This window comes from Scomber scombrus, chromosome 4 (assembly GCF_963691925.1).
Source record: "Scomber scombrus chromosome 4, fScoSco1.1, whole genome shotgun sequence".
Taxonomy (NCBI): Eukaryota; Metazoa; Chordata; class Actinopteri; order Scombriformes; family Scombridae; genus Scomber; species Scomber scombrus.
In genome coordinates, this window is record NC_084973.1 from 330,078 (window position 1) to 357,418 (window position 27,341).

Genomic DNA, 27,341 nt, shown 5'->3' on the forward strand with positions numbered 1-27,341 from the left:
ACCAACTTACTTCCGCCTATAGGCTCGATAAGAAATCTATGTTGACACAAGCAGAAACAAAGCGCCACGCCCCGAAACTCATCTAGCCTACTCCACAATATACTCCAGTAAATATTTTTATATTACATCATTTTTCTTACAAATTAGATAATCCAAAAACATTTACAAATAAATGTACAAAAACCTTTTCCGAACCTACTCTTCACAATATATTCCTTATTGATGATTGCGTATGCATTGATGGAACAAAAAGTAGTAAAGTATTTACGGAAGAATCATTTCTGTGTTTCAGGACAAAGCAGTTTAGTGAGTGGTGGCTGCAAACAGTCCCCAGAGGGAATATTTAAAAAAGCTTCATGACAAACTGTTGGGTAAATATTGGATGAAGAGGTGTGTGAGGAGGAAGGTAACGTTCGAGTAGATCCCAGTGATCAGGTTTACACACATAGTTTTATTCACATACTTATTTAGATTTACACAGTATGTCCTTCAATAAGCATTCAATGTAACAATTATTATTTTCCAACCACAGGAAACAGTACAAAAAGGATATCAATTAAATGCTGAGCACTCTATCACAGCTTACTCCTGGTTCAATGAACTCTGCCTTTCTCTACAGCTGCACAACAAAAGAAAAAAAAAACGTGAATTGGAAAAAACAAGTGCCTGCTGTACACTTAAAACAAATAAATACTAACAATATTTCAGCTGGTAGAACTGAAATGTGAGGGTCACTTTGGCAAATTATTACAAGGAATTCCCATTTTTCACAGGGTCACATTTTTTTTATCCAGCCTTAAAAACTACATTCACACACCCATAAGCGAGTTGAACAGATCCTATCCTAATACAATTACCATGAAGTGATGGGGAACAAAATGCACAGAGCAAAAAAAGAATAATATGATATGATACCAATATGAGGCTTTAGCAGTTTGAATGAGTAAAATCAAAGTGCCACAGTAGCTTTACCTGAACTGGGGGTCTCTTCAAAGTCAATATGGACAAGGGGAATGATTACAGCAACCAAAATAAAAATATTATATTGTCATATGATACACTTGAAAAAATGGAAACCCATCCTTTAATAGTATTATGATCCTGTGTAGAGCTACAGAGTCACATTAATGACTCAGTTCAGAAACAAAATGAATTTGCTTAAAAATGATCATATTGGATGCAGATGACCCCTCACTGAGGCAACAAAACTGGTGACACCAGAGCTTCATCATTACACCACAGAGGAGGATCAGGGCCATGTAAAAATCATTTTTCTCTTAACATTAATCTTACGATGAAGAAAACTTCAAAAGACTGACAGTGTACCAACTTTATTCTTAGAATTGTGATATAACTCTCAGAATTTAAAACAGACTTTTTTTCTCCTCAGATTTCTAACATTAGTCTCAGATCTGAATATATTAAATTGTTCCAATCCTCCTCCATGCAGGCCCATAACTCAGTAAATTCAGACAACAAAAAACTCAATGATGAAACGGTCTCACAGTATGACTGATGTAAAGCATGATTGTGTGTGCTAGTCACTGTTGTATTCCTCTATCATCAGGTCCTCCTCCTGAAGACTTTGGCTTGTAGTAGGTTGGGGCTGACTGGCTGGCAGACCCTCTTCACCTCCTTCCTGACATTCCTCTTTGTCCTCCTCCTCCCCACTGTTTAACACCAGCTGGCCTGGCTCTTTGTCTGTTAGGGTCTCCAGTTTTAACCTACATGTGAGCACACACACACACACACACACACACACACACACACACACACACACACACACACACACACACACACACACACACACACACACACACACACACACACACACACACACACACACACACACACACACACACAAAACAGAGATAGAAAAAAGACAACTCTGTTGTGGAACCATCTTCTAGATTGGGTCCGGGGGGCAGACACGTTTAAGAGTAGGCTTAAAACTTTCCTGTTTTTATAAAGCTTATAGTTAGGGCCGGCCAGGCTTGTCCTGGACCAGCTCCTAGTTTATGCTGCTATAGGCTTAGACTTCTGGGGGACTCCCATGATGCACTGAGCTTCTCTCTCCTCCCCCCTCTCTCTATCCATTTACATTTATGCACTATTAATGCATTCACTAACTTAACTTCTTCCCTGTAGTGTTTGTCCTCTCTTGCCTCACAGGTAGATACAGAGGCCTGGGGCCATGGATGTTCAGGTCCTGATAGACAGCCATGCTGCTGCTGCTGCTGTTGTTATCATCATTAGTCATACTCTTATTATTTTCAGTGTTGTTGTTACTGTGCCTCTCTCCCTCTGCCCTCTATCCCTCTCCTCCTCCTCCTCCTCCTCCTCCTCCTCCTCTCTCCTCCTGACAGTCAAGGCAGATGGTTCCCCCTCTAGAGCCCGGCTTGGCTTGAGATTTCTTTACGCTAAAGGGGAGTTTTTCCTTGCTGCTGTTGCTATGTGATTGCTTGTAGGGGAATGTTGGGTCTGTATTTAAGTAAAAAGTACGTTCTGGACCTGCTTTATGTGAAGATAACTTTTATTGTGATTTGGCCCTATACAAACAAAACTGTATAAACTGAATGGAAGAGGAGAGAGGCAGGAAGATGGCGACTAAAGGACAGCAAAACAGTAGAGACTGTCTTTACTTGTGTTATTTACCAAATAACAGGTAAGTATGGTCTAGACCTGTTCTATGTGTAATGTGCCTTGAGATAACTTTTCTTGTGATTTGGCGCTATCTAAATAAATATTTATTTTCCAAATTTTTCCCCACTAAACTATATTCCCTTCACCTTACCTGGCACCAAAAAGACTAACATTGAAATGCATCTTCTTGATTCACTCATTTGGACGGCTGACGCTTCATATTAGCTTCAAATGAACTTTTAAATACATTTTTGCGGAGGAGGAGAACCACATTACTAAATGTTCGTATTTTTATCTTAAATTTCACACCTGTTTGAGTGAGCCACATCAGATTCACCAAACACTCATATTGCCAGGAATCAGTTGCAAATGACCTGCATAAACATGATGAATCCCACCAGTTCTAAATGAACATGTGCTCCCGAGAACAGTAAATTAGCATGAATGACGCCCTCAAAATACCATATAAGGTCAGGTGTCTGGCAGGTTGTAGAGAAGCTCTATTCATGAAAATGGCACCAAGAAGAGGAACTTTACGAGCTCTGAGATTGAGTTCCTGCTTTCAGAAACAGATCAAAACAAACACACATTATTTAATAGTGTAAGTGGTGGAATTAAAGGTCCTGAGAAAGACAAAGAATGAGGAAAAATGACCTGTGCTGTGAATGCTGTCTCAGCTGTTGCACCGTCACAAAATTATGCATTTGGCATTAATTGGATGCCAAAACACATCTGGCTAGGGGAAGTCATCATCCAAGAAGGCAAACTAGACCCTCATCATTTTCATTTCAATTAAATGAATAAAAATAAATAACAAATAATCAGTTTGCATTGTGGAAAAGCAACTGTGGACAAGTCGCTTTGTAGTTTCAGCTGTTAATATTAATATTGTAAGCTTTATATCATAGTTTCAATTGCCAATTTACTGATATAGCTGGCTACACTGTTAAATAACCGACTACTTGAATACAAAAATACTTCTTCTACAAACAGGGTAATATCAAATTTATTATGGATTCAGAAGTGGAATTTATATATTACAACTCAAAATGTCTTCAAGGTTGCCTAATGAACGGGACCCAATCCATTCGTCAGGATGCGAACATCAGGGGATCTAATGGGGAGATTCGTTGTATGTGACTGCAGCACTCATACATTTTGTTCGTACCTAAGAGAATTTCCTGAATACGAGAAAATTGGTGAATCTGTTGTACACTTGATTTAAGAACGAATCTGTGCGCAGGAGTGTTTCTTGCATCTGGCCCATTGTGCACTATGAAGGGATCTCTCAATGGTCAGGATGAACAGGAGGAATGATTACAGCAAGAAAAATTTGTTTCCAATTCATTTGAGCACCTTACTTTTGTTTTCAGATAGACTTGAAAAATGGTGAACTCGTCCTTTAATCTTTGGATTTGCTGGTGCTCCACATATGGGAAAGTAAAATGTACCTAGTGCAGACTTTTAACAACAGGTGGAGCCATTTCTTTTTATGAATGAAAGCACAAGCTCTTCTCACATTGTTAAATGTTTTCAAGTCACTAAAACCTATATGACAACCTATTTATTTGATGTATAGTAAAATTGTGAAATAAATATACTGTTAATGTGTACTTATATAGCGCTTTTCTAGTATTTTCTCTCCGACCACTCAAAGTGCTTTTACACTACATGTCAAATTCACCCATTCACACACATGACAGGAGCTACCTTGCAGGGTGCTCATCACGAGGGAGACTAACAATTCACACACAATTTGGGGTTAAGTACACTGCCCAGAACATGCGGACAAGAGGAGCCAGGAATCGAACCACCAATCTTCTGAGCCACAACCACCATGTAGCATAATTATTTTAAAACATCTGTCATTCTGTCAGTAGTCTTTCAAAGTAGGTTGAAAGTGAGGTGTTGGTAAATGTAGGTATATGAATGAAACCATGAATAGAAGCTAAGGTTGCCATCTCCCACGTATACAGTATGACCACCTGTTGGTCAGTCTGGGTCATGTTGACTCATACACACCTGAATCTAACTGTTTTATGGGAACATAAAATGTGTGCCATACCTGCCAGGGAACCTCCTCAGTGACATGTGGCCCACATCCTGGATAAAAGCTATCTGAGCTGAAAAGTACAGCGTAGTACAGAGCAGTTTTATTAACGACACATTATATATGAACATTGGGTGCTTTCCATTCAGCGCCCTATCATCATCACTCCTCCATCCTCCTGCTAATGACTTGGAAATAAACAAATTTGCCATCATCAAGGATGCCTTAAACCTCAGTAGCCTGTACCATCAGTATAAGTGTTTTTCTTTTCACTGAATGTCCTAAGTAAGAGATGTAAGTGCAAAAAGCAAGGAGCCAAATGGAGAGCACCTTTTATCAACAAACACACATTATGAAGCTCTATTTAATATGGTGAGATGTCTTAACAATCTCACAGCTAATATAAATTTGTTTCATTTGAAGTCCAGGTGATATGTGAAAATTATATTCACTGTTTCATAAACGCATGAAACTTGGTACACTTGTACAGTTTGGAGCCCTGAACATTTTCAGAAATGGAGCCATCACAAAAATGCCTTGTGGATGCAATGGCGGCCATTTTAGTTTCCGCCTCAACCAAATTATGTATTTTGTATCATATCTCTTGAAACAAACATGACAAAATGAGAACAGATGATTTGCCACTATGGCCACAATGAGGCGTTCTTGTGATGGATCCATCATATCACCTCAAATTTGGCTCATATCACTTGGACTATTCTATAAGAGGGAATTATTCAACCGTGTGTAGAGTCTAAATACGATCAGCAACAAATCATGTTTGAGCAGTGGTTACAGTATTGTCAGCCACTCAGCAGGTTAGGCAATACGGTATATGCTATGACATATTGCTTGATCTGAGGAGCTTCAGCCATCGAAGTCAGTGACATAATATAGAATATAAAATAAGTCACTATTAGTCTTCCATAGTTAGTCTTTTAGTAAATCATTTCATCTTTGTCTTTCAGTGGATTGTGTTTTCCTGTTTAGCTGCAGTGGGAATCACAAAAATAGGGAATGTGGCCCTCAAAAGACTAACTTTTAAAGATTTATTTGAGTCATTTGGATGGCTAAAGTTAATATCAGCTTCAGAAAACCTTAAAATACATCTTTGCACAGAAGGACGACTAGATTTTGTCCTCCATCAGTTACATTGTACATTATGAAGGGATCTTAAACCTGTTTCAGTGTTCATATAGGAACCTCACTGTTGTTTTAGAACTTTGAAAAAATGATAAAAGCTATCCTTTGATAAAATACAAAAACAGAATGTCACACCTTCCCAGCAGCACTGGATCACATCAGTTGATGCAAACTGTCAACTTAACTGATAAAAAGTAAGATGAGAAACTCTTGACCAAACTACATTCAGAAACTATTTTGTGAATGAATGAATTAGTGTGTGTGTGGTTGTATGTGTGTGTGTGTGTGTGTGTGTGTGTGTGTGTGTGTGTGTGTGTGTGTGTGTGTGTTTGTGCGTGCGTGTGTGTTACCTTGGTTCCTCATTGGGTTGGTGAGTTTGGCTAGGTATGGCAGCAGTTCAGTCTGGAGGCTGACTGGTATCAAACAGAAGCTCCTGAACAGGCACTGAGCAGCCAGGCAGTTCTCCCGGTACTGACAGGAACAACATCAGTCTCATTACAGTCTCACTTAGTGTCTGCAACATTTCAGGTCTAGTTCTACAAGCTACACACATTAGAAGAGGCTGAACAACAGCTCTGACCATTGCTTTTGTTGATTAATTCATTATTAATCTCATTTTATACATATTTAAGGGTGTTGTTGGTGAGCGTTATAACAATACTGTGTTTTCAGATCTTATCAACTTCACTCCAGGACTAATGACCCTTTTGTTTTTGCTTGATCTCACTGCATCCTTCATGATACTTACTTGATGTAAATGTCATGGAAATGTTAAATGTTTAATAATTTAGTTTTTATTTAAATTAAGTGGAGAGCCGCTGAATTGTCACACCAAAGTCCAACGGCAAATTGTTCTCCTGCTGCACAACATAATATATTTAACCCACTAACCATTGCTGCTCTTTTCTAAATGAAATGGAATAACAGCAGTGTGTGACCTCACAAATGCGCTTCTGGAAGAATGGTCAAAAATTCCCATAAACACACTCCTAAACCTTGTGGAAAGCCTTAACAGAAGAGTTGAAGCTGTTATAGCTGCAAAGGGTGGGCCGACGTCATATTAAACCCTATGGATTAAGAATGGAATGTCACTTAAGTTCATATGCGAGTCAAGGCAGGTGAGCCAATACTTTTGGCAATATAGTGTATACAGTATATGCAGCGCGCAGCTACTGAAGCCATAAGCTGATTATTCTGAATTTTAGTTGATTTAATTCGTTTTGTCTTATTTTGTGCCAGTCTGATAAGAACATCTTCCAGTAAAAAGCAAAACAAAGCCACAGCACCAATTTAATTTGTTTGTGTGCCACAGTGGATATGATCTTAACCACAGTGCTCTGTCTTACCTTCTTGTTGACCAGCAGCCAGTTGGGTTTGTGCAGTGGTCTGAAGCCAACAGCAACTTGTTGAGAATTTGAGTGGAGGAGCCCCCTGGTGCCCACTGAAGACCCATAATCCCCCATGGTGCTGCGACTCTGAGAACAGCACAGTACACAACTTTATATAGACAGCAAAGATTATTAGTGGCAGTGAATCCACCACGATACAAGCATAGAGTGCTATGAAATACAGTCGCTGGTCCTGTGTGAAACCAGTTTTGAGAAGGGAGCCATTCTAGGCAGCACATCCAAAGCTTTACTGGTAACTTATGTGATCTTATTTTTTAAATCTAGGGATCACAGATCTGAATGTGTAAATGCTTTTACAACGCCTTAAATGCATTAAAAGGACCAGTGTGTAAGATTTAATGGCATGTAATGGAACAGACTTGGCCGAAATGGAATATAATATTCATGAGTATGTTTTCATTTGTGTGTAATCTCATGAAAATAAGCATCATTGTGTTTTTGTTACCTTAAAATTAGCCCTTCATAGCTACATATATTCAAGATTCAAGATTGTTTGTTGTCATTCCACCCATCTATATAAACAATACATATAGAGGAACAAAATTGTGTTACTCTGGATCCTTGTGCCAAAGTTAAATACAGCAAAAAAAACAAAACAAGACATACACATTAATTTCAAAAGATTCTAAAGTAAGACAGACATAAAAGCGGCAGCGATTAATTCATATTGATAATTGTAATGGCCTTCTGAAATAACACGTTTCTTTGGAGCCCCTGCGTCAGTACGCGCCGCCTCCATTGCAATGGCCTCCATGGGTCCCCTTCCATGGAGGCCACCATGTTGCACTGCCATGTTTCGACTGTAACCCAGAATGGACCAACCAAAATATGGCTCTAGATAGAGCCTTTTGTGTTTTGGCAGCCATTGTAGGTTCTATACTGAATACTGTTCTATACTGGAAGGGGAGGGTGAGAGGAGGTTATTAATTTGGTTTCAATCTGCAACCTCAATGCTAGATGCCAAACCTTACACATTGGTCCTTTAAATCTGAAGATCCAGTACTTCCGACAAGCCTTAAACTGCAAATTGTGGCGAAAAGTGAAATAAAAAATTAAAAAATATTATTTTTCTGTCTGTGTGCCACAGTTATATACTACCAATGTGAACAAAAAACATTTCTCACAAATTGTTGACATATCTGCTATGTTCTCTAAAGTGAGATAGGTTGACAATGAGATGTCATCCCGCTAAACTTTAATTTTTCAGTGGGAAATCTTATAAATCTTATAAATATAAAATGATACAAGATTATTTGAGCCATGGAAAAAAACATTGCTCTTGCTGTTGCCCTGGTATATTTGAGGAGGAAAAAGCACTGCTCTGCCCATCATCTTTGGATGCATCCCATCCTTCAGACCCGGGAGCAGCATGGAGAGTTTCACTGGCTGGTCCAGCAGCTGAGGCTGGATAATGACTGTTTCCAGATGTACTTCAGACTCAGTATTATGCAGTTTAATGATCTGTTGGTGACGGTGGGACCACGTATCAGCAAGTAGTCACCAACCACAGGTGAGCCATTTCACCACTTTGTGTATATGTGTTTGTGTCTGTGAAGAAACAGCCACTATAAGTTCATCTTCTATTGCTTAATGTGTTTGGGGGGGAGAGATTAACTGAGACATACAGTAGGTCGACACTTCAGACGACTGTGTGTCGAAGGTTTCCTCTCGCTGCAATTCTCTCTCACAAAAAGTTGAACTATAACAACTTTTTTATGGCTGCACTTTGACGCAGACGGCAGCAGTTGAAGTTAAGTGTTGCTGCTGCAGGTTTTCCACAGAGACTGCTTTGCAGCTTGCTGCAGGGCACTTTTCACCGCTTTTTGGTGTGTTCACAGCATTGACCTTAGTCAATGAGCAGTGTGAATTGTGCCTCAATAATACAAATGGTAAGTTTCATGCACTTATATGAATCATTCCATTAATATAAATAATTTTAGTTCAGATTCTACTAATCTAAGCATTCCCTATAAATATGTCCACACTACACTGCAATGTCTTCACAGTAAAGCCCAATTTCCACCGGGTCCGTCAGCAGCGCAGAACGGCTGCGCCGTGGTCACTGGAGCTGATCGCTGCCACTGTAATCAATGAGTGTTTCCAGCAGCGTTCCAGCCGCGTCTCTCCGCACCCCAGCGCTATCAATCCGCGGCATTTCTATTTTAGATGGAGAGGTTTCTAAATCGCGACAAGCTCAACAGAGCAGATTGCACCAGACAGGAAGTCAGACACAGAATCTGCATAATAAATCTTCCGCCCCTTTCAAAATAAAACTGCGCAGATCATATATCACAACCTTACATCCACATTACGTCATAACCAGAGGCCCCTGGTCAGCAGTCAATTGATCAGAGGGTCTTGGAGATTTGGCACCATGGACGACGAGAGATTCATCATGGAAGTTGAAAAACACACATTTATTTATGACACCACAGATCCTTTTTATAAGGACAATGGCAGAAAGGACAAAGCCTGGCATTCAATTGCAGGAGCTTTGGGAGTGGATGGTGAGTATAAACTACTACTTAAGATTATAAAAACATCATTTTAAATGAACTTTACAGAAACTACCTTTGAGTATCTGTAAAATGTTTAATTATTTATTAATATAGCACATAATATATTTATTGCCCTGTCCTGACCAGTGCAAAGTTACTGAACATGTTTAATGAGTTGAAAAGTAGTTTGTAAAAGTCTTTACAAGTACTTTACTGTATAACTTTTAAAATGTGTACTTTTAACCAATTTTTTAAATTTTATTTTTAACTTTCTGAAAAAACAGAAATACATTGAAAATATTTCACACAGCTATGGTTTTAAAGGTGTATACAAATATGTAATACTATTATAACTACCCAGTGAAAATAATGTAAATACCCAGTGTAAATACTGTTCAAATAGTCAGCTAGTGCATGAACTTGCAGTCTCTACCTTTGTTATGCTAATGTTAATTGCTGACAGAGTGGCACTGCTTTTACCATGGGGTGTGGTAGTTCATTCACACTTACATTTTGTGAGGGAGCTGAAAAGAATACCACAGCAGACAGACTGATTTTTAAATGTTTTATTTACAATGAATGATGACATCCTTACCAATACAACACTTTTAGAGAACAATAAATATGTCATGAGCATGACAAAAAACAACATCTGAATAACAAAAGACATCTATTTACAAATATATACATTTTCCACAATTTCTGAACAAGCTTTCACACCATCCTGTCCTGCCAAGACACACTGCCTTCTGGGGAGTTGAAAAAGGTGGAGAAGATCTCCCTCACATTACAGGCCTCTCTTGAGGCCCTGTTTCCTCCCATGTTCCGTACTGGTGGCAGATTTTTCCCCTGTTGCTCTGCCTCCTCCAACAACCTCACATTCTCTCTCGGGGCAAGCAGGAAGTTATGCAGAATACATGCAGCCACAACAAGGGTGTCCACATTTTGTGGGTGCAGGATGATCCTGCGATGTAACACTCTCCACCTGGAGGACAGAATGCCAAAAGCATTGTCAACCACCATCCTTGCCCTTGAAAGTCGGTAGTTAAACATCCTCTTTTGGTGAGGGGGGTTTTGTCCAGGGTATGGTTGCATTAGGTATGGCTTTAGTGGGAAAGCTGTACCACCCACCATGACATTTGGCACATCACCCAAGTGAGCAGCGCCAGGCAGAGAAACTGGGTAAGACATTAAGGGTTTTGGCCTCCATTCCTTTCCCAAGATCTGATCCGATCAGATATACACCTCCATCGCTGGTCCTTTCGAATTCCCCCACTTGAATGACCCTGAGACTGTAGTTCGAGTCCTCAAGTGCCAAAAGCAATATGGAGAAAGTTTTCTTGTAGTCCAAATACTGACTCCCAGTCAGTGGTGGGGCTTGGATGGTCACATGCTTCCAATCTATTGCTCCCAGGCAGTTTGGAAAATTCCACTTCTACCAGAAGCCGTCAGCCACCTCCTCCCATGTCTCTTGTGTTGGCCTGGATAGGAACCTCACCATCATAGTTCTCTCAATGGCAGCACACATATGGACAGAGTTCACTACTGTAGAGTGCCCCAGGCGGTAGCTATATGCCAGGCTCACTAGTGAATCCCCAGAAGCTAAGTACCTGTGAGGGAAGAAACAAAAAAATATGTTATATGTGAACGTTTTCTAATCACCTGTGTCTCTCATTTGTTTCAGCTGACACGTGTAAAGCGAGGTGGAAGGTTTTAAGGGATGCTTTTGTGAAAAGCAGGAAAAAAAACCCTTCCAAGTGGATCGGCAGGTGGCACACAGAAGGAATGGAAATATGCACTGATCATGTCCTTCCTCTTGCCCTATATCCAACCAAGAAGGTCTGTATAAATCACAACAAAAGTACATTTCAATAAATTATTGAAGCCTCAAACAATATTGATAACAGTATTGGTGACTACTGTAAAACGTTTATTTTAAAAGTGTACTGTGTTATAGTGGTGAGAACTTGTATATGAAACTATTATGTTCATATGCAAGTTTTTCCTATGACATGATAGAATTGCACACTCATTTTTTTTTGTTCTTTGTTTATGCTGTTTGTTTTTATATAGTTCAAAAAGCAACTTGAGTCGTCACAAGATGACGAAGAAAGGTCTGGTACCCCTCAGTCATTATCAGGGTCATTACAATAACCCTCTAACATCTCTGGCTCCAGGAGAGGAACGAGGTACAACACATATAGTATGAGATATTCATGCCTTGACAGCTGGGACTTCATGACTTGACAGCTTTAGAATACAGCAATATATTGACTTTCCGACACACTCCAAAGGACACATTCTTGACCTAATCTGCCGTTCTGGTGCAACCCCTCATAACTGTTGTGCCTCAGACCTGCCTATCTCAGACCACAAGTTAATATCCTGCAATGTCAATATAAGATTATCTAAGAATAACATGCATCGCTCTATCACATTCGGAAATATTAAGAATATTGACTTGTCGGCCCTCTCCAATGGAATTGATGACTTCCCTAGCAGAGAAAATGGATCCACCACAGATGAACTGGTATCTCACTATAATGATGGACTTCATGGACTGCTAAATACTCTTGCACCTCTGAAAAATAGGTCTGTTTCTTTTACCCACTCTGCTCCTTGGTTCACACCAGCACTACGCAAGCTCAAAACCAAAGGTCGTCGATTGGAGCGCCTCTAAGCAAAAACCGGCCTTGCAGTTCACAAAGAAATGTATTATAATCACATACTTCAATATAAGGATGCTCTTTCTTCAGCTAACTACTCAACCTTAATCAGGACAGCTGATGGGAACACTAGAGCCTATTTTCAACTCTCAATAATATTCTGAAACCTCCTGACGCTCTACCACCTCACTTACTCACAGTTACACAGTGTGATGCCTTCATGACCTTCTTCATTGCCAAAATTGAAAATATCCACCAGACACTGACTGCTTCAAATAAATCTGCATCCTCTCCGCACTCTTGGCCTACATCGTCCTTCAGCTCTCCGCTCGCCAGCTTCATACTGCCAACTGTCTCTGAAATAACTGGTCTCATTCATAAATCCAAGCCATCTACCTGCCAGTTAGACCCCCTACCTACCCACTTGGTAAAAATCTTCCTACCTGCCCTGTCCGCGTTAATAACTGACATCATACATTCCTCACTGACTTCTGGTGTTGTCCCATCATCACTAAAGACTGCTGCAATAACACCAACACTCAAGAAACCTGGCGCTGATCTGAATGATTTCAACAACTTCCGACCCATCTCAAACCTGCCATTTCTCTCCAAAATACTAGAAAGAACTGTTGCAGCCCAGATCAACCCTAGCAACACTCAACACTTTCTCCATGTCCATCGACAATTCCGCTGTTCCTACATCCCCTCAGGTAAAGAGCCTGGGTGTTATCCTGGACAGCACATTATCTTTCGAAGCCCACATCAATAACATTACTCGGACTGCATACTTCCATCTACGGAACATCAACCGTCTCCGTCCCTCACTTTCACCAACCTGCACCGCTATCCTGGTAAGCACCCTGATCACATCCCGTCTGGACTACTGTAACTCTCTCCTCTTTGGTCTTCCGTGGAAATCTCTTTAAAAACTCCAGCTGGTACAGAACGCAGCCGCCCGTATCATAACCTGAACCCCCTCTATTGAACACATCACTCGTGCCCTGCAGCAACTTCATTGGCTCCCTATCAAATCCCGCATTGACTTTAAGATTCTACTCCTCACTTACAAGATCCTTCACAACCTGGCACCATCATATCTCTCGGAACTGATTCACATCTACACACCCTCCCGAACTTTCCGATCCTCCTCTGCCAACCAGCTCTTTGCCCCATCTGCCAACTTAACTACCATGGGGTCAAGAGCTTTCAGCCGATCTGCCCCCCGCCTTTGGAACTCTCTCCCACCAGACATTTGCACTTCGGACTCTGTTTCCACCTTTAAATCCCACCTGAAAACGCACCTATTCAAAGTGGCATACTCTGTCTCACACTAACTATGCAATCACGTTCTTGCTTATTTGTTGTACTGATGCACTTTATAGTCACATTCATATTTATTTCTTTATCTTTGCACTAAACGTTACCTGATTTTTATTTTTTGATGTACTGTTGTCGTGTTTTATGTGCCTTGTAAGGTGTCCTTGAGTGCTTTGAAAGGCGCCTTTTAAATAAAATGCATTATTATTATTATTATTTATATCACGCCCCCTAGTGGCCTGACTGAAGAAACCTCTATTCACGCCTTCAAGGCAGATGATCTGTGGTGACGCATGTGAGGCCTCGCCCGCACATATATACCTGCTTCGCCACAGTCATTCTTCAGTTCGATAGCCGCTCTTCACCAAGCCCCACTGCGCAGTGGGGCAATCTAGTGTTGGACCTCGTTCCTTTCCTTCAGGGAACAGAAGTTATAGTCATAACATTTAGTTTCCTTTCAGTTGATTCACTTGGTACAACACATATAGTATGGGACATGTATACACGCCCCGCAGAGCAGCCACCAAACAGGAGTCCACCTCCAGCACTCTAGTGCATCGTAGACCCAGCAGAAAGGATATAGTGAGCCACCAAAGGGGCTGTCACATCCTAACGATAAAACCGGACAAAAGTGTGTGGCGATGACCAACTGCAGCACAGATATCACTCACCGATACCCCTTCAAATAAAGCCCATGATGCTGCCAGGCCCTGGTTGAATGTGCCCTCACAACGTGAGGCAATGGAAGACCCCTGCTGTTGTATGCTAGGGAGATAGCCTTCACAATCCAGTGAGAAAGCTGCTGCTTAGACAGAGCTTTACCTGTAGCCGGATTAGCAAAACAGACAAACAATAGGTCACATAAACGCACACTCTGTGTGCGGTCTATGTAAGTACGTAGTGCATGCACGGGGCACAAGAAATTTAAATGCTCCTCCGAAGTAAACGGAGGGGAACAGAAGCTCAACCAGGATCAGAGAGAGACCCTGTCGGCGCACCCTTTCCAGAACTGACAAAATCATCTCCACTGGGGGAAACGCATACAAAAGCGTGTCGGGCTATGTGTGTGCTAACGCGTCCATCACTAGGGGAGCGTTGTGGTCCGTTATGGAAAAGAACAGGGGGCAGTGTGTATTTTTATCTGGAGGCAAAAAGGTCCACTTCTGCCCTGCCGAAACGGTCCCATATATGGGACCAATGGGTGTAACCTCCATTCCCTCACAAGAGCACCTCCCCTGGAGAGGAGGTCCGGTCCCAGGTTCAGGTGGCCCGGGACATGAGTGGCTCTGAGAGACAGAAAATGAGCACTGCACCATAGCAACAGAGACAGTTTTAAACAGGGAAAGTGGCGGGTCCCTCCCTGCCTGTTTATGTAGGAAACCACCGTCGTATTGTCTGTCCTGAGCAGAACATGATGGCCTGTCAGAATCGGACGAAAATGCTTTAGAGCCAAGAAAATCGCTAACAGCTTCAGGTGGTTGATGTGGAGCCTGCATTGTACCGACGTCCACACCCCTCTCACTGCTGCACCTTCGCACAGAGCCCCCCACCCCCTCAGGGAGACATCTGTGGACACCACCTTGCGAAAGGACACCCGCCCTATAGGGGACCCCTGTTGTAGTAAACCGGGTTTCCTCCACGGGAGGAGTGCCGACATGCAAGAAGGAGATATTGTCAGCCTCCTCTGGAGGTGACGCGGCGCGCATAGCTGATGGGATTGAGTCCAGCGTTGCAACGCTCGCATCTTTAACAGCCCTAGTGGCACTACAGCAATGATAGATGCCATCATGCCTAACAGTTGTAAGACCGTCCGAAAACATAGTTTGCGTCCCAACTGAAATTGAGTGAGGCAGCGGTGAAATGCAGCCACCCTGTGCTCTGACAGACGTGGACGGTTTGAAATCGAACATATTTCCAGCCCACGGAAAGAAAACTGCTGACTCGGGGTCAGTGAACTTTTCCGTAAATTCAACGAGAAGCCCAGTGCTTGGACGTGCGACAGAGTCAGGGACAGCTGCGCCGCTGCCCTCTCTCTGGAGCACTAGATTAAAGCCCAATCGTCCAGATAGGTTAATATGCGAACACCTTTCTCCCGGAGCGGCGCTAATGCCGCCTTGACACATTTTTTGAAGGTGCAGGGGGCGAGTGACAAGCCGAAAGGCAGCACAAGGTATTCGTAGGCCATGCCATCAAATGCAAACCTTAGAAACTGCTTGCGTTCCGGGTGTATTGCTACGTGAAAGTAAACAACTGTAAGATCGATAGTTGTAAACCAATATCCCGGTCCAATCGCGGTCAGTAGCTGTCTGAGTGTTTTCTACAAACTTACAGGTTCAGAATGCTACTTGTTTAACACTCGCAAGTCTAAAATAGGGCGAAGTCCCCCCCCCCTTTCTTCGGAACAACGAAATGGCGGCTGTACCAACCCTTGTTAGTCTCCGAAGCGGGAACAACTCGTATTGCACTCTTGTTCACCAAGCTGTTTATTTCTTCCCTCAGTACTGCAGCTGCCTCGTCGCCTACAACCTGCAGCACTGTAGGGAAGGAGCTGCCGCCCTCTGGTGTGCCGGAGGGGAACGACACCACGAGTTTGACCTGGTTTATTTGTTCGGTATTGTTTCGAGTACAAAACAGAACTTTTATTGCCTGCACATTTTGAACATTCACACAATAAACAGTAGGTATCAATACTGGGGCACTTGTGTGTGTGGGGGGGTTGTGCTTGGGAGACTCCCTGCCCACTCCCGGAGCTAGGATGAGTGCAGCTTCTTCCTCCTAGGCACTGAGCCGCTTTGGAGGCCTGGTGGCGGACCCTTGCTCCAAGCCAAGTGGTGTGGGTTTTGGCCCGGCGTGCGCTGCTTCACCGGCTGGGAGCCCAAACTCGCATTTGGCGTTGCCCTTTTGGGGTGAAGCGGCAGCCAATAGCCGGGCACCGTGACGCAGGTACACAGCGGCTTGTTCCACATCGAAGTAAGCTCTGTGACAAAATCTGGGAACAAGGGCAGGCTATTTTTAATAGTAGTCGGCTCGGGTGGGAGGAAAAATCACGCAAACGCGACGATTTCTGAGCCGGCGGAGGGGAGGGCCACTCAACCTCCAGCTTCTCGGCCGCATGGCAGTAAAGCGAGAGGAAGGATGCGTCGTCCCGGTCAACCGACGCGGCAGTGTAGTGACCTGGCGACAAGGCGTCCTGTTCATCCTCCGACAAGCCATGTATGTCCAGACCGATGTCCAGCACATCATCGTCATCATGACAAGCGGCTCGCTGAGGCAGCGGATGGCTAGCGCCCTCGGAGGGGTCTGGCTCATACTCGGCTAACCCGTCAACATACTCCAAGTGGTCGCCCAGTCACCAGGGGGGACTTGGGAGAAAGGCTCCTCGCCTTCGGACTCAGACAAAGCTGGGTCTCTCGACTCAGAGAGGAGGGGGTCCTGCCGTGAAACGGCCGTCTTACCCAGTACTTTCTCCACAAACGCGACCCGCCTCTCCAGGGTTGAGCTCCGTGGCTGGCGACAAGGCACACAAGACCCTGGCTCAATCAACGCCCTCTTAGCATGGAGGATTCCCAGACAGACAGGACAGGCTTCGTGCTGGTCCTTTTCGTGCAGAGGACAGGGGCGAACAGTAGATTTCCCCTTTGCCTGTTTGGGCTTGTGCTCATACCGAGACACGAAACCCAGATCAATAACACAACGAAACGGAATTAGCGCTCCGCGGGTAGCCGATGGCTAACACCAACAGGGGCACGCGGGGGCGCAATATCCCATACTATATGTGTTGTACCGAGTGAATCGACTGAAAGGGAACAAGTTGGGAACAAGTTGGCAACAACCTCCACATCACCCACCCTTACCTCCCACCACTCTGGGACAATCATCTCACACCCAATTTCAACCTTCTCGTCCTCCTCCTCCTCGAACACCGTTACCTCCCCCCACTAGCCATTTTCTGCCCATTAACCCCCCCCACAAACAGGGTCATTTACACAAATGTTGGAACCTGAGTGGGAAGATCCAAACGCTGGGGGGCCCTACTACACAAACCTGTAGTAGATGTAAATTGTAAATAGTTGTGAAAAATTTTAAATTATTTGTTTGCCTGTTTTTTTACCACTGAACATTTATTATTATATTATGTTACTATTTTAAAGTTTTTCAGTTTTGAACATTTTTTTTTAAACTTTTGCTACTTTTAAAATGTTGAACAGTTAATTTATATATGTATTACGTGTATACATAAAAATTTATATTTGAGTGTTAATTGAACAAGTATTCAAAAAAATGTTTCTTTAGTTTGTGGTCTGTGATTATTTTTTGTTTGTGGTTTACCTTAGTGCTACAGCCAGTCTCTGCTTAGGTTCTATGGCAGCTCTGTAGTTTGTGCTTTGCCTGGTCACTTCAGGGCCGATGAGGGACAGAAGTTTGTCCATCTGCTCTGCACTCATTCGGAAATACTGATGGTGGCGTTGGCTGTCCAGCCTCAGTTCACCCACCAGATGGTAAAAATCTACTTGTTGTCTTCTTTACTGGTTGAGGGGATGCACCCAAAATCAGCTCCTTCTCTACCCCTTCTCTGCAGTCCTTCAAGTAGGAGAAATAATGCCAGTGTTCTCCATCTGCTAACAGGCATTGTATGTGAACAATACACATGAAATAATTATGATGAATGAAACTTATTGTATTTTAACAAAAACAAAAAGCCACAAATCATTGATCCATGTCTTGTCGTTCATAACTGGACTTTTAACAGTATTAACTATGTCATTACACTGTCAATACAGCACAACAAAGTAGGACATAATGAAACTACAATAAAAATCATAAAACCAGACAAATATAGAAACTGACTAGCAAACTTACCCATGGTAGAAGCAGAAAATTGAGGAGAGATGACAAGATGAACAGTTCTTTCACACCGGAGAAGCAAAGTGATGATGTTGACTTCATACACAACGTTTATCGCGTGATGTCGCGGTCTCGCATAGTGTCGGGATTATCGCGTGATCTGCCGCAAATACTCAAATACTGCACGCTCGCAAGTCAGCGATCCGCTGCCGTAACGCGCCCGGTGTGAGTTGACGCCAGGCAGAGGACGGATCAAAACCTTGGCGCAGCCGTTCAGTGCCGCTGACAGACCCGGTGGAAATCCCGGGTAAATGTGGCAGCAAAGTTAAGTAGACAACTTTCGAACATCTTTAACTTTCTCTGTGAGCACTCATTTTAAAAGTTGATGTTACAGTACAGCTGCTGTCATAGCCTGGGTTTATTTTTATTTTTGTCGGTTGTACTCATTACTAGATGTTGGTAGTGATGTGCAATTTTGTTGTGTTGTTCTGTTGTTAAAGTGTTTCACTGTGGACAGATATCTTTGCAAATACGACACTAGAAGATAAACATAAGTGTGGATGAAAGTCGTTTTCACATGAAAACAGCATTTTATAATTAAGACAGCTTAATGGCGACATATTCATAGTCTCAGTGTATTAGTTCTTAATGTCTTGGGGAAGCCTCACCATCCAGTCAGCAGTAAGGAGGTCAGCATCAGACAGATACTCGCTGGCTCGGTCCACATCCTCCACCTCAGAGAAGAAGTCCAGGTAATTCTGGTGGAGGTACAGATTGAAGGTCTCTCCAGACATGTGTGACCGTTCAACAACCAACTGGACGAAGAGACACAGAGAGATAAGTTTAAGGAAGTTGCATGTGCATGTGCCCTGTTACCTGCGGAAGTTAAAGCATTTGTACCTCAGGGTGTACCAGTAATGCTTCTCTGTGATGTTGAACGAGGTGAGTTGGTAGACCAGGCACACCGGCACCTTTAGCTCCTTCAGCACCTTCAGGATTCTCACCTGTTGATGACAAACAACAAGAAACACTATTTGCCTTTGCGGAAACAATGTGTTTATCATCTTCTCCCCACCCTAGACCCCTTTCAGTTTGCATACCGAGCCAAACGTTCCACGAGGATGCAATCTGCTCTGTTCTCCACCCAGCCCTCACCCACCTGGACACAACAGACTCATATGTAAGAATGTTGTTCATAGACTTCAGTTCAGCATGAAACACCATAATCCCACAACAACTCGTCTGTAAACTGGACCAGCTGGGGCTCAACACCTCCCTTTGCAACTGGCTGCTGGACTTCCTCATTGAGAGGCCACAAGCAGTACGAGTCTGCAACAACACCTCGAGCAGCATTATACTCAGCACAGGGGCCCCCCATGGCTGTGTGCTCAGTCCCCTGCTCTTCACCCTGCTGACTCACGACTGCACACCAACGTACAGCACCAATCACATGGTGAAGTTTCCGGATGATACAACTCTGGTGGGTCTCATCACCAAGAATGACGAGACCCACTACAGGAAGGAAGTCAACCTTCTGACCACTCGGTGCAAATACAACAACCTCCTGCTGAATGTCAGCAAAACCAAAGAGATTGTTGTTGACTTCCTGAAAGACCACACGGAACACCCACCACTGACCATCGATGGTGCTGCTGTGGAGAGAGTGAGCACACCAAATTCCTGGGGGTGCACATCAGTGAGGTCCTCTCCTGGACCACCAACACTGCATCACTGGCGAAGAAAGCCCAGCGGCGCCTCAACTTCCTCAGCAAACTGAAGCAAGCAAAAGCTCCCCCACCCATCATGTGCACATTCTACCGAGGCACCATTGAAAGCATCCTGACAAACTGCATCACTGTGTGGGGCGGAATAGAGCAGGAAAGCACTGCAACGCATAGTGAATACAGCTGGTAAGATCACTGGTGCCCCACTCCCTTCCTTGCAAGACACATACATCACACACCTCACTCGCAAAGCTACCTCGATTGTGAGCGACGCCAGCCACCCCGCACACAGTCTGTTCAGCCTCCTGCGGTATAGGAGCCTCCGTGCCTACACCACCAGACTTACAAACAGCTTCATCCACCAAGCTGTCAGGAAGCTAAATTCTCTCCCCTCAGCCACACCCACCAGGCCGTCAGAAAACTGAACCCCCCCCCCGCACTACTATTATTACTATCACTTACATACCATACAGACTGAAATTGCTGCTATTCACTGACTGTTCTTTTTTTTGCACTGTTAACTGTACCTATACAGGAATTTATGCAGCTACTTCCTACACACACACATATATATAGTAGTTTTTATTTTATATCTTATTGTTTATCTTTTTTTGCACTTCAATTTTTACTTTTTAGTATTAGGAAATGTCCATGTCTTATCTGTTGTGCCTGTGCACTTTATCTGTTTTCACTGTGGGATAGTGAGAAACGTCTTCTCGATTCCTTTGTATGTCTGGTACATGTGATTGAATTGACAATAAAGCTGACTTGGACTTTTTTTTGTCAACCAAAGCCACAAGTAGGCTAGGCCGGTATGAGATTCTGACGGTATGATTACCTTAGGCAAAATATCATGGTTTCACAGTATTATGATTACAGCTCTAAAATGTGTTATTTTGAAATGTCTGTATTTAAAAACAAAAAAAAAACAAAAAACTAAAATTTTAGTGGTTTTGAAACCGTGACTTTTTCATACCGTGGTATACCTTGAAACCGGTAACCGGCCCATGCCTAGCCACAAGGCAGCAGTCCTCCTCTTCACTGACCAGATTTTTGGTGCTGATAGGTCTTTTAGTAGGTCAATCGGTAGTGACGACTGACATAAACTGACTTCATGGTATATCACATACTGGAAATTGTGCTTCTAGTGGTTCTAAGAATCAGTGCATAAATATGGATCAACTTAATTTGATTTTGTGGTTGGACAATGTAGACAACACTCAAACACAGACTGCCTGAGGTTTCTTCCTGTTAAAAGGGAGTTTTTCCTTGCCGCTGTCGACAAGTGCTGCTCATGTGGGAATTTTGGGTCTCTTTCAATACACTAAAGAGTATGGTCTAGACCTGCTCTATGTGTAAAGTGCCTTGAGAATACATTTGTTGTGATTTGGCGCTATGTAAATAAATATTGATTGATTGATTGATTGATGTGGAGCTGCAGAGAGAAACAGAGCAACAGAGGATGGTTGGCTCCACATACACCTCCCTAACCTGTGGCTAGATCAGGAGTAGGAGAAAAAGACAGATGAATGCTTTAGACCTCAGCCACATTGTTTGGAAATGTAAACGTTTTTGCGCACTGATATCCACACACACCTCTTCCTATCTCTCTCTATATTGCTCTGTTAGCTACTACAACCCACAAATGGAACGTGCAGTTTTATATGACTGGTGTGGCTACCCAGTAAGCAACAGACATCATTTCAAAATCTCCGTAACCCTTTCTAGCTAAAATTATGTTAAATGGACTATACTTCTGTAGCAATTTTCCTAGTCCTTTGACTATGAAGATAGAATAGTGCCAATATCCAAAGAAGAGCAGACTATGATTTGCACTTGTAATTGCACTTTGCAACTGTAATTCACAACTTGTGAAAGCTCATCTCAAAGTTTGTAATTGTAACTTCTGATCTGCAAAACTGCGCCACAGGGTTTGCATTTGAATCTTCCTATTTGCACGCTCAGTTTTGTCAGCTTTCTTAGGTGATTTTTGTCAAGATTCTCGCAGATGCAGTGTGCCAAAACAATTTGCATTCAGCAGACCGTAAGGAGTACCTGTTCTGTTCTAGCACATGTGGCAGAGTGCCTATTGTTTTTTTCCCCCCCAACCCAGTTTAAATTAAACCAGGGTCCTCGCCAGGATGGTGCTGTGAGGAGGTGTGTTTTCTACAGCGGAGGAGCAGCAAAAGGAATTCTTGCAAAAGTCAAGCAAACAACAATCTGTACCGTAAAAGACTATTCTATCTTATCCTGACAGACTAATATACATGCTGTATTGGTAACAAATTGTCTCTGACCGGGGGATCAAGTTTTCAACTGCTAACGTAAGTCTGCCTGCATACAGCTAGCTAAGATGCACACCCAAAAGTTACTTGATATTGTCGAACACATTGAAATGGATCCCTCTAAAGATAAAAGAACAATTAGTGACATTCACTCCTATGCATTTATGGCTGTATCTGGAGGGGACTGTGAATCCAACCTAAACATAAAAAAACACTTCTTCAGGTCAGGAAAACACAAGACAAATTGAGATTATGAGTGATGCTCTTACTTCCACCTTTTTCATCAGCTCCATATTTTTAATCTTCAGTGCATCAGCATCTTTTTTTAACACCATAACATGTCTGTGAATGGACAGAGATGCGAAATATATGGATCTGATGAAAAAGGTGGCAGATTTAGAAGTGTCAATGAGCAAGAGCGATACAGCTGAAGATTGTGTCCACGTCTATATGGTGTGGCACAGAATCCTACAGAAAACCAAAGTCCAAGAAATCTACAAAGCAGTGATTTCAGATGAGAAACCATGTCCAATCATCATTTGTGTCGAGGTCAGCAAGGGATCTTACATGGAAGCATGCCAAGAAAAGGGACTTTCTGAAAAGTCACGGATACAGCTTCAAGGAGGATCTCACTGCCAGTGACAGAGAAGCAAGGAGCTGCTTGAGGCCGGTGGTGATGAAGGCAAGAAAGGAGGGCAGAAGTGCCTACTTTAGTGGAGCCACGCCATTCATTGATGGTAAAGAAATTCATCGTGGAGAGAACTGAACAATGAAGCCAATTCAACCTCAGGTTGTTTATAGAGATGAATAAATGTAATATTATCATTGTTATGATAAAGTTTTATAACTAACATTTTGTTCTTTCTGTTAAAGAGTTTGTTCAAACCTCAAACATTTCAAGTTCAAAAGTGACAAGAAATGTATTGAATATGTTGTACAGTTGTTAATACCAAGGTAAAAGTTAACCTTAATCCATATACATTTGTTCTTCTTTTTCTTCCATTTGTTCAAAATCTCTTTCTATCTTTTCTGTTAATGGCAGGTGTATACAAAATCTGCCTTTATTATATCAAGACATAAATGGATTTAAAAAGTTGAGAAAAATACAAAAAAAAAATGTGGTTTAGAAAAAATGGAACAGAAACAAATGACCCTAAAATAATAATGTTTCTCAATTTTATTTTATTTTATTTTTTTTAGATTTTTTTTCGGGCATAGACACCTTTATTTGATAGTTGCCAGACAGGAAACATGGGAGAGAGAAGGGGGGTGTGACATGCAGTAAAGGTCCACCGGCCGGGATTCGAACCGGGGTCCACTGCGTACGTGGCATGCGCTCTAACCACTCAACCACCTGCGCTCCAATGTTTCTCAATTTTAATCGACAGTTATATTCCTCAAATCCTGCAACCTCTCAAACTGAATCCTTTCTAGAAAACATTATAATAAATCCAAATAAAATTACAGACACGTTTAGAGATCTTTGTGAAAAGGAAATATCTCTGGCTGAAATGGTTGAGTGCATTACATATCTTAAAGAAAACAAATCCCCAGGAAATGAGGGATTGACAGGAGAATTGTATAACACCTTCTATTCAAAACTTGCACCTTTCTTACTAGCCATGTTTAAAGAATCTATTAACAAAAGGGAGCTTCCTACTACATTAAAGCAACACATGAATCCCTAAACCAAACAAAGATAGACTCAAAATAGAAAATTGGAGACCAATTAGCTTACTTAATAATGATGCCAAATTATTTGCCTTCATTTTTGCCAGAAGAATAAAACAAGGACTAGTTCAAGTGATTGATGAAGAGCAAACAGGCTTAAAAAGAAAATACATATAAGTAATAACATTTGCTTGATACTGGACATGATAGATTGAAATTACCTAATACCAGATAATAGTTTTATCTTGTTCATTGACTTCTACAAGGCCTTTGACACCACAGAGCATGAGTTTATTTTTTAAAACCATTCAAAATACTTTCAAAGTGCAATTCAAACACTATATAATGGTTGTTGTAGCTCTGTTAAGTTATTGTATGATAGATAGAAAGATTTAACATTCATTGTGGTATTAGACAGGGCTGTCCAGTATCTCCATTTCTGTTTTTATTGGTTATCCAAATCATGGCTACTCATGTTAAAAATGTGGTTATATTTGGAGGAAAAAGCCTCACATACGTTATTAAAGGGAGTAGAGAAGAAGTTGGTCTTGAGGTCCCTGCAATCACTGTGTGAATGGGTGAATGTGACATGTAGTATAAAAGGCACTTTGAGTGGTCAAAAAGATTAGAAAAACACTATGTAAGTACAGTCCATTTACCAACCACCATATTTAAACAATATCATGTCTCCCCCCAACTATGAGAACTGGCTTTTAACTCTGCCTTCCATTGTTGTTGTTTGGAACAACTATAAACATTCAGATTTCTGATGTGGTCAGACAACAAATTGTAACTAGTTCTGATCAATTCGCCTGCGTTATACCAGGTGGGCGTGGCAGTCGTTTGTTAATATAAACAAACAACTCCTTATAACTCCTCCATACTTTGTCGGATGTTTATACATGCAGCGCGTGAAATGTCACATCTGGTGAAGCCGTTTCAATTTCAACATCATTGGGCGTGGGTGTGGCAAGGGGTCTCCATAGCACCCCTAACAGCAGGTCATGTGACCAAAAACTTTGTCTGATATTCGTGAAATGTACAGGACTCATAGCTTTCATTGGTAAACCCCCAAATTAATTTTTTGGAATTTTTCGCTCCAACAGGAAGTCGGTTATCATGTATTTCCTGCGTCAATTTGCTGTTTTTCCGACATTGTTTAGAGGACTTTCCGATCTTCACAGAATCACCAACTTGCCCATATAGGTTCACACTAAGGAGCGCTTTAATTTGATACCACATCTGACCCTGGGCGTAGCACAACAGATCAGTAGCGCCCCCTTGCAACTTTAATTTTGTGTTGTGTTTGTGTCCGTGTGTTATGGGTTAGTCTAGGAGAAAGATGAAACATCTGAAGAAATGCTACAAGGAACAAAACAGATGAAACCAGGTGATATGACTCACGTTTGCTGTGCAGGATCTTTCCCAATGCTCTGAACAGGAACAGAGAAGCATCTTTCCCTCCTATAGCCTGCCCTTCTTCCTGCTCCTTTGCTTGCTTGGCCTTATTCTTTCTCTGGTTTGTCCTGGAAACATCTCTGCCAAGTGAAGCCACAGGTCTGTCCTTCATTACCTTCCACCACTGCTTTTCCAATGGTATGTCTAGAAAGTTATAAGAGAAGTCAGTTGGTATTCAAAAACATTTAAATTCAAAATTACTTTATTTATCCCCTAGGGGAAGTTCAATTAGTCTGTAAGCTCGTCTGTAAATTATTGAAGAATTAGACAGCCTGATGGATGTAGGAGTGAAGGATCTTTTAGATCTCGCCGTCCTGCAACGGAGAGAGTGGAGCCTTCCACCGCTGTTTTTTTGGTCCATAAAGGTATTGTGTAGCGGATGATCCAGGTATTTCAAGATGGCCTCGAACATCTTCACAGTGCATCTCTCCACCACCTCCTCCAGTGTACCCCCTTTTTGTATAGAGCGTCTATGTTTAGGGACCAGTCCAACTTATTATATACCTAGATACTTATAACTTGGCACCACCTCGATGTCCACCCCACAAGTATTCACTGGCAGAAGAGGGGGCTTGAACCTGCGGAAATCTATTATCCTTTCCTTAGTCTTTGAGGTGTTCAGTAGGAGATAGTTCTTGTGACTCCAGTCACTGAAGGCTTTTATCAGATCCCTATATTCAGATTCCTGTCCATTCCTGATACACGCCACAATAGCAGTGTCGTCCGAGTATTTCTGGATGTGGCAGGACTCAGAGTTGTATTTGCAGTCCGCTGTGTACAGTGTGAACAGGAATGGAGCCAGGACAGTCCCTTGTGGAGCCCCTGTGCTGCTTCTTAATGTCCCAGAAACAAAGTTCCCCAGCCTGACATACTGTGGCCTACCTGTCAGGTAATCTGTGATCCAGGAGATAAAGGAAGGATCCACTCCCATCTATGTAAGCTGGTTTTTGAGTATGTTGGGTTGGATGGTGTTGAATGCGCTTGAAAAATCAAAGAACATGATTCTCGAGGTCGAATTTGTCTTTGACCTCAACTCTTTGTAGGCGTAGAATCAGCCACTCCAAGGTCTTCATGATGTGAGAAGTGAGGGCTACTGGTCTGTAGTCATTAAGTTCCGCTGGACATTGTATTTTTGGTACCGGCTCTCGCCCCAACTGTAGACTGAGGTTGAAGATCTTGTGTGGAGGTTGACACAGTTGGGCAGTACAGTCTTACCCCTTTTCCACCAAAGCAGTTCTAGTGCTAGTGCTAGTGCTGGTTCAGTCGGTTCAACTGTGAACCAGCTGAGAAACAATTTGCTTTCCCACGGCTCAAGGTGGTTGGGGAGCCACTTCAATACGTCACCGTATACGTCAGTTACGTCGCTGCTTTCCCATAAAGACTGGCGCCGACTTCGAAGAAACAATAATACAAAGAAGAAGAAGCAACAACGATGGCAGACTATGCATTTGTACAGCTGTTGCTCCTGGCTCTATGAGGCTTCATTGACATCCAAACACGGCAGATACAACGTATTTGTGCTGCTGAGATAGTTATGTTAGCCTTTGTTGTAAGCTAACGTTAGCCGGCAGAGCACAGTTAACTCACAACGCAAATGTGTACGATTTTCACCATCAGTCAAATGTTCAAGGG

General features: G+C 42.4%; 1 protein-coding gene across 3 annotated transcripts in view; it reads right to left on the bottom strand.

Moving 5' to 3' along the window:
• Positions 1 to 431: 431 nt before the first annotated feature.
• The window catches only part of rad17 (RAD17 checkpoint clamp loader component), a 40,155-nt gene continuing 13,245 nt past the window's right edge, over positions 432 to 27,341 (bottom strand). For all 3 annotated transcript variants that reach the window (XM_062417390.1, XM_062417389.1, XM_062417391.1), the window contains exons 11-17: positions 25,656 to 25,853; positions 19,472 to 19,575; positions 19,240 to 19,386; positions 7,183 to 7,311; positions 6,187 to 6,307; positions 4,709 to 4,766; positions 432 to 1,724 (exon numbers count right to left, since the gene is read on the bottom strand). In XM_062417390.1, coding sequence (XP_062273374.1) covers positions 1,538 to 1,724; positions 4,709 to 4,766; positions 6,187 to 6,307; positions 7,183 to 7,311; positions 19,240 to 19,386; positions 19,472 to 19,575; positions 25,656 to 25,853 — 944 coding nt within the window. In that variant the 3' untranslated portion in view covers positions 432 to 1,537. The remainder of the gene's footprint in view (positions 1,725 to 4,708; positions 4,767 to 6,186; positions 6,308 to 7,182; positions 7,312 to 19,239; positions 19,387 to 19,471; positions 19,576 to 25,655; positions 25,854 to 27,341) is intronic.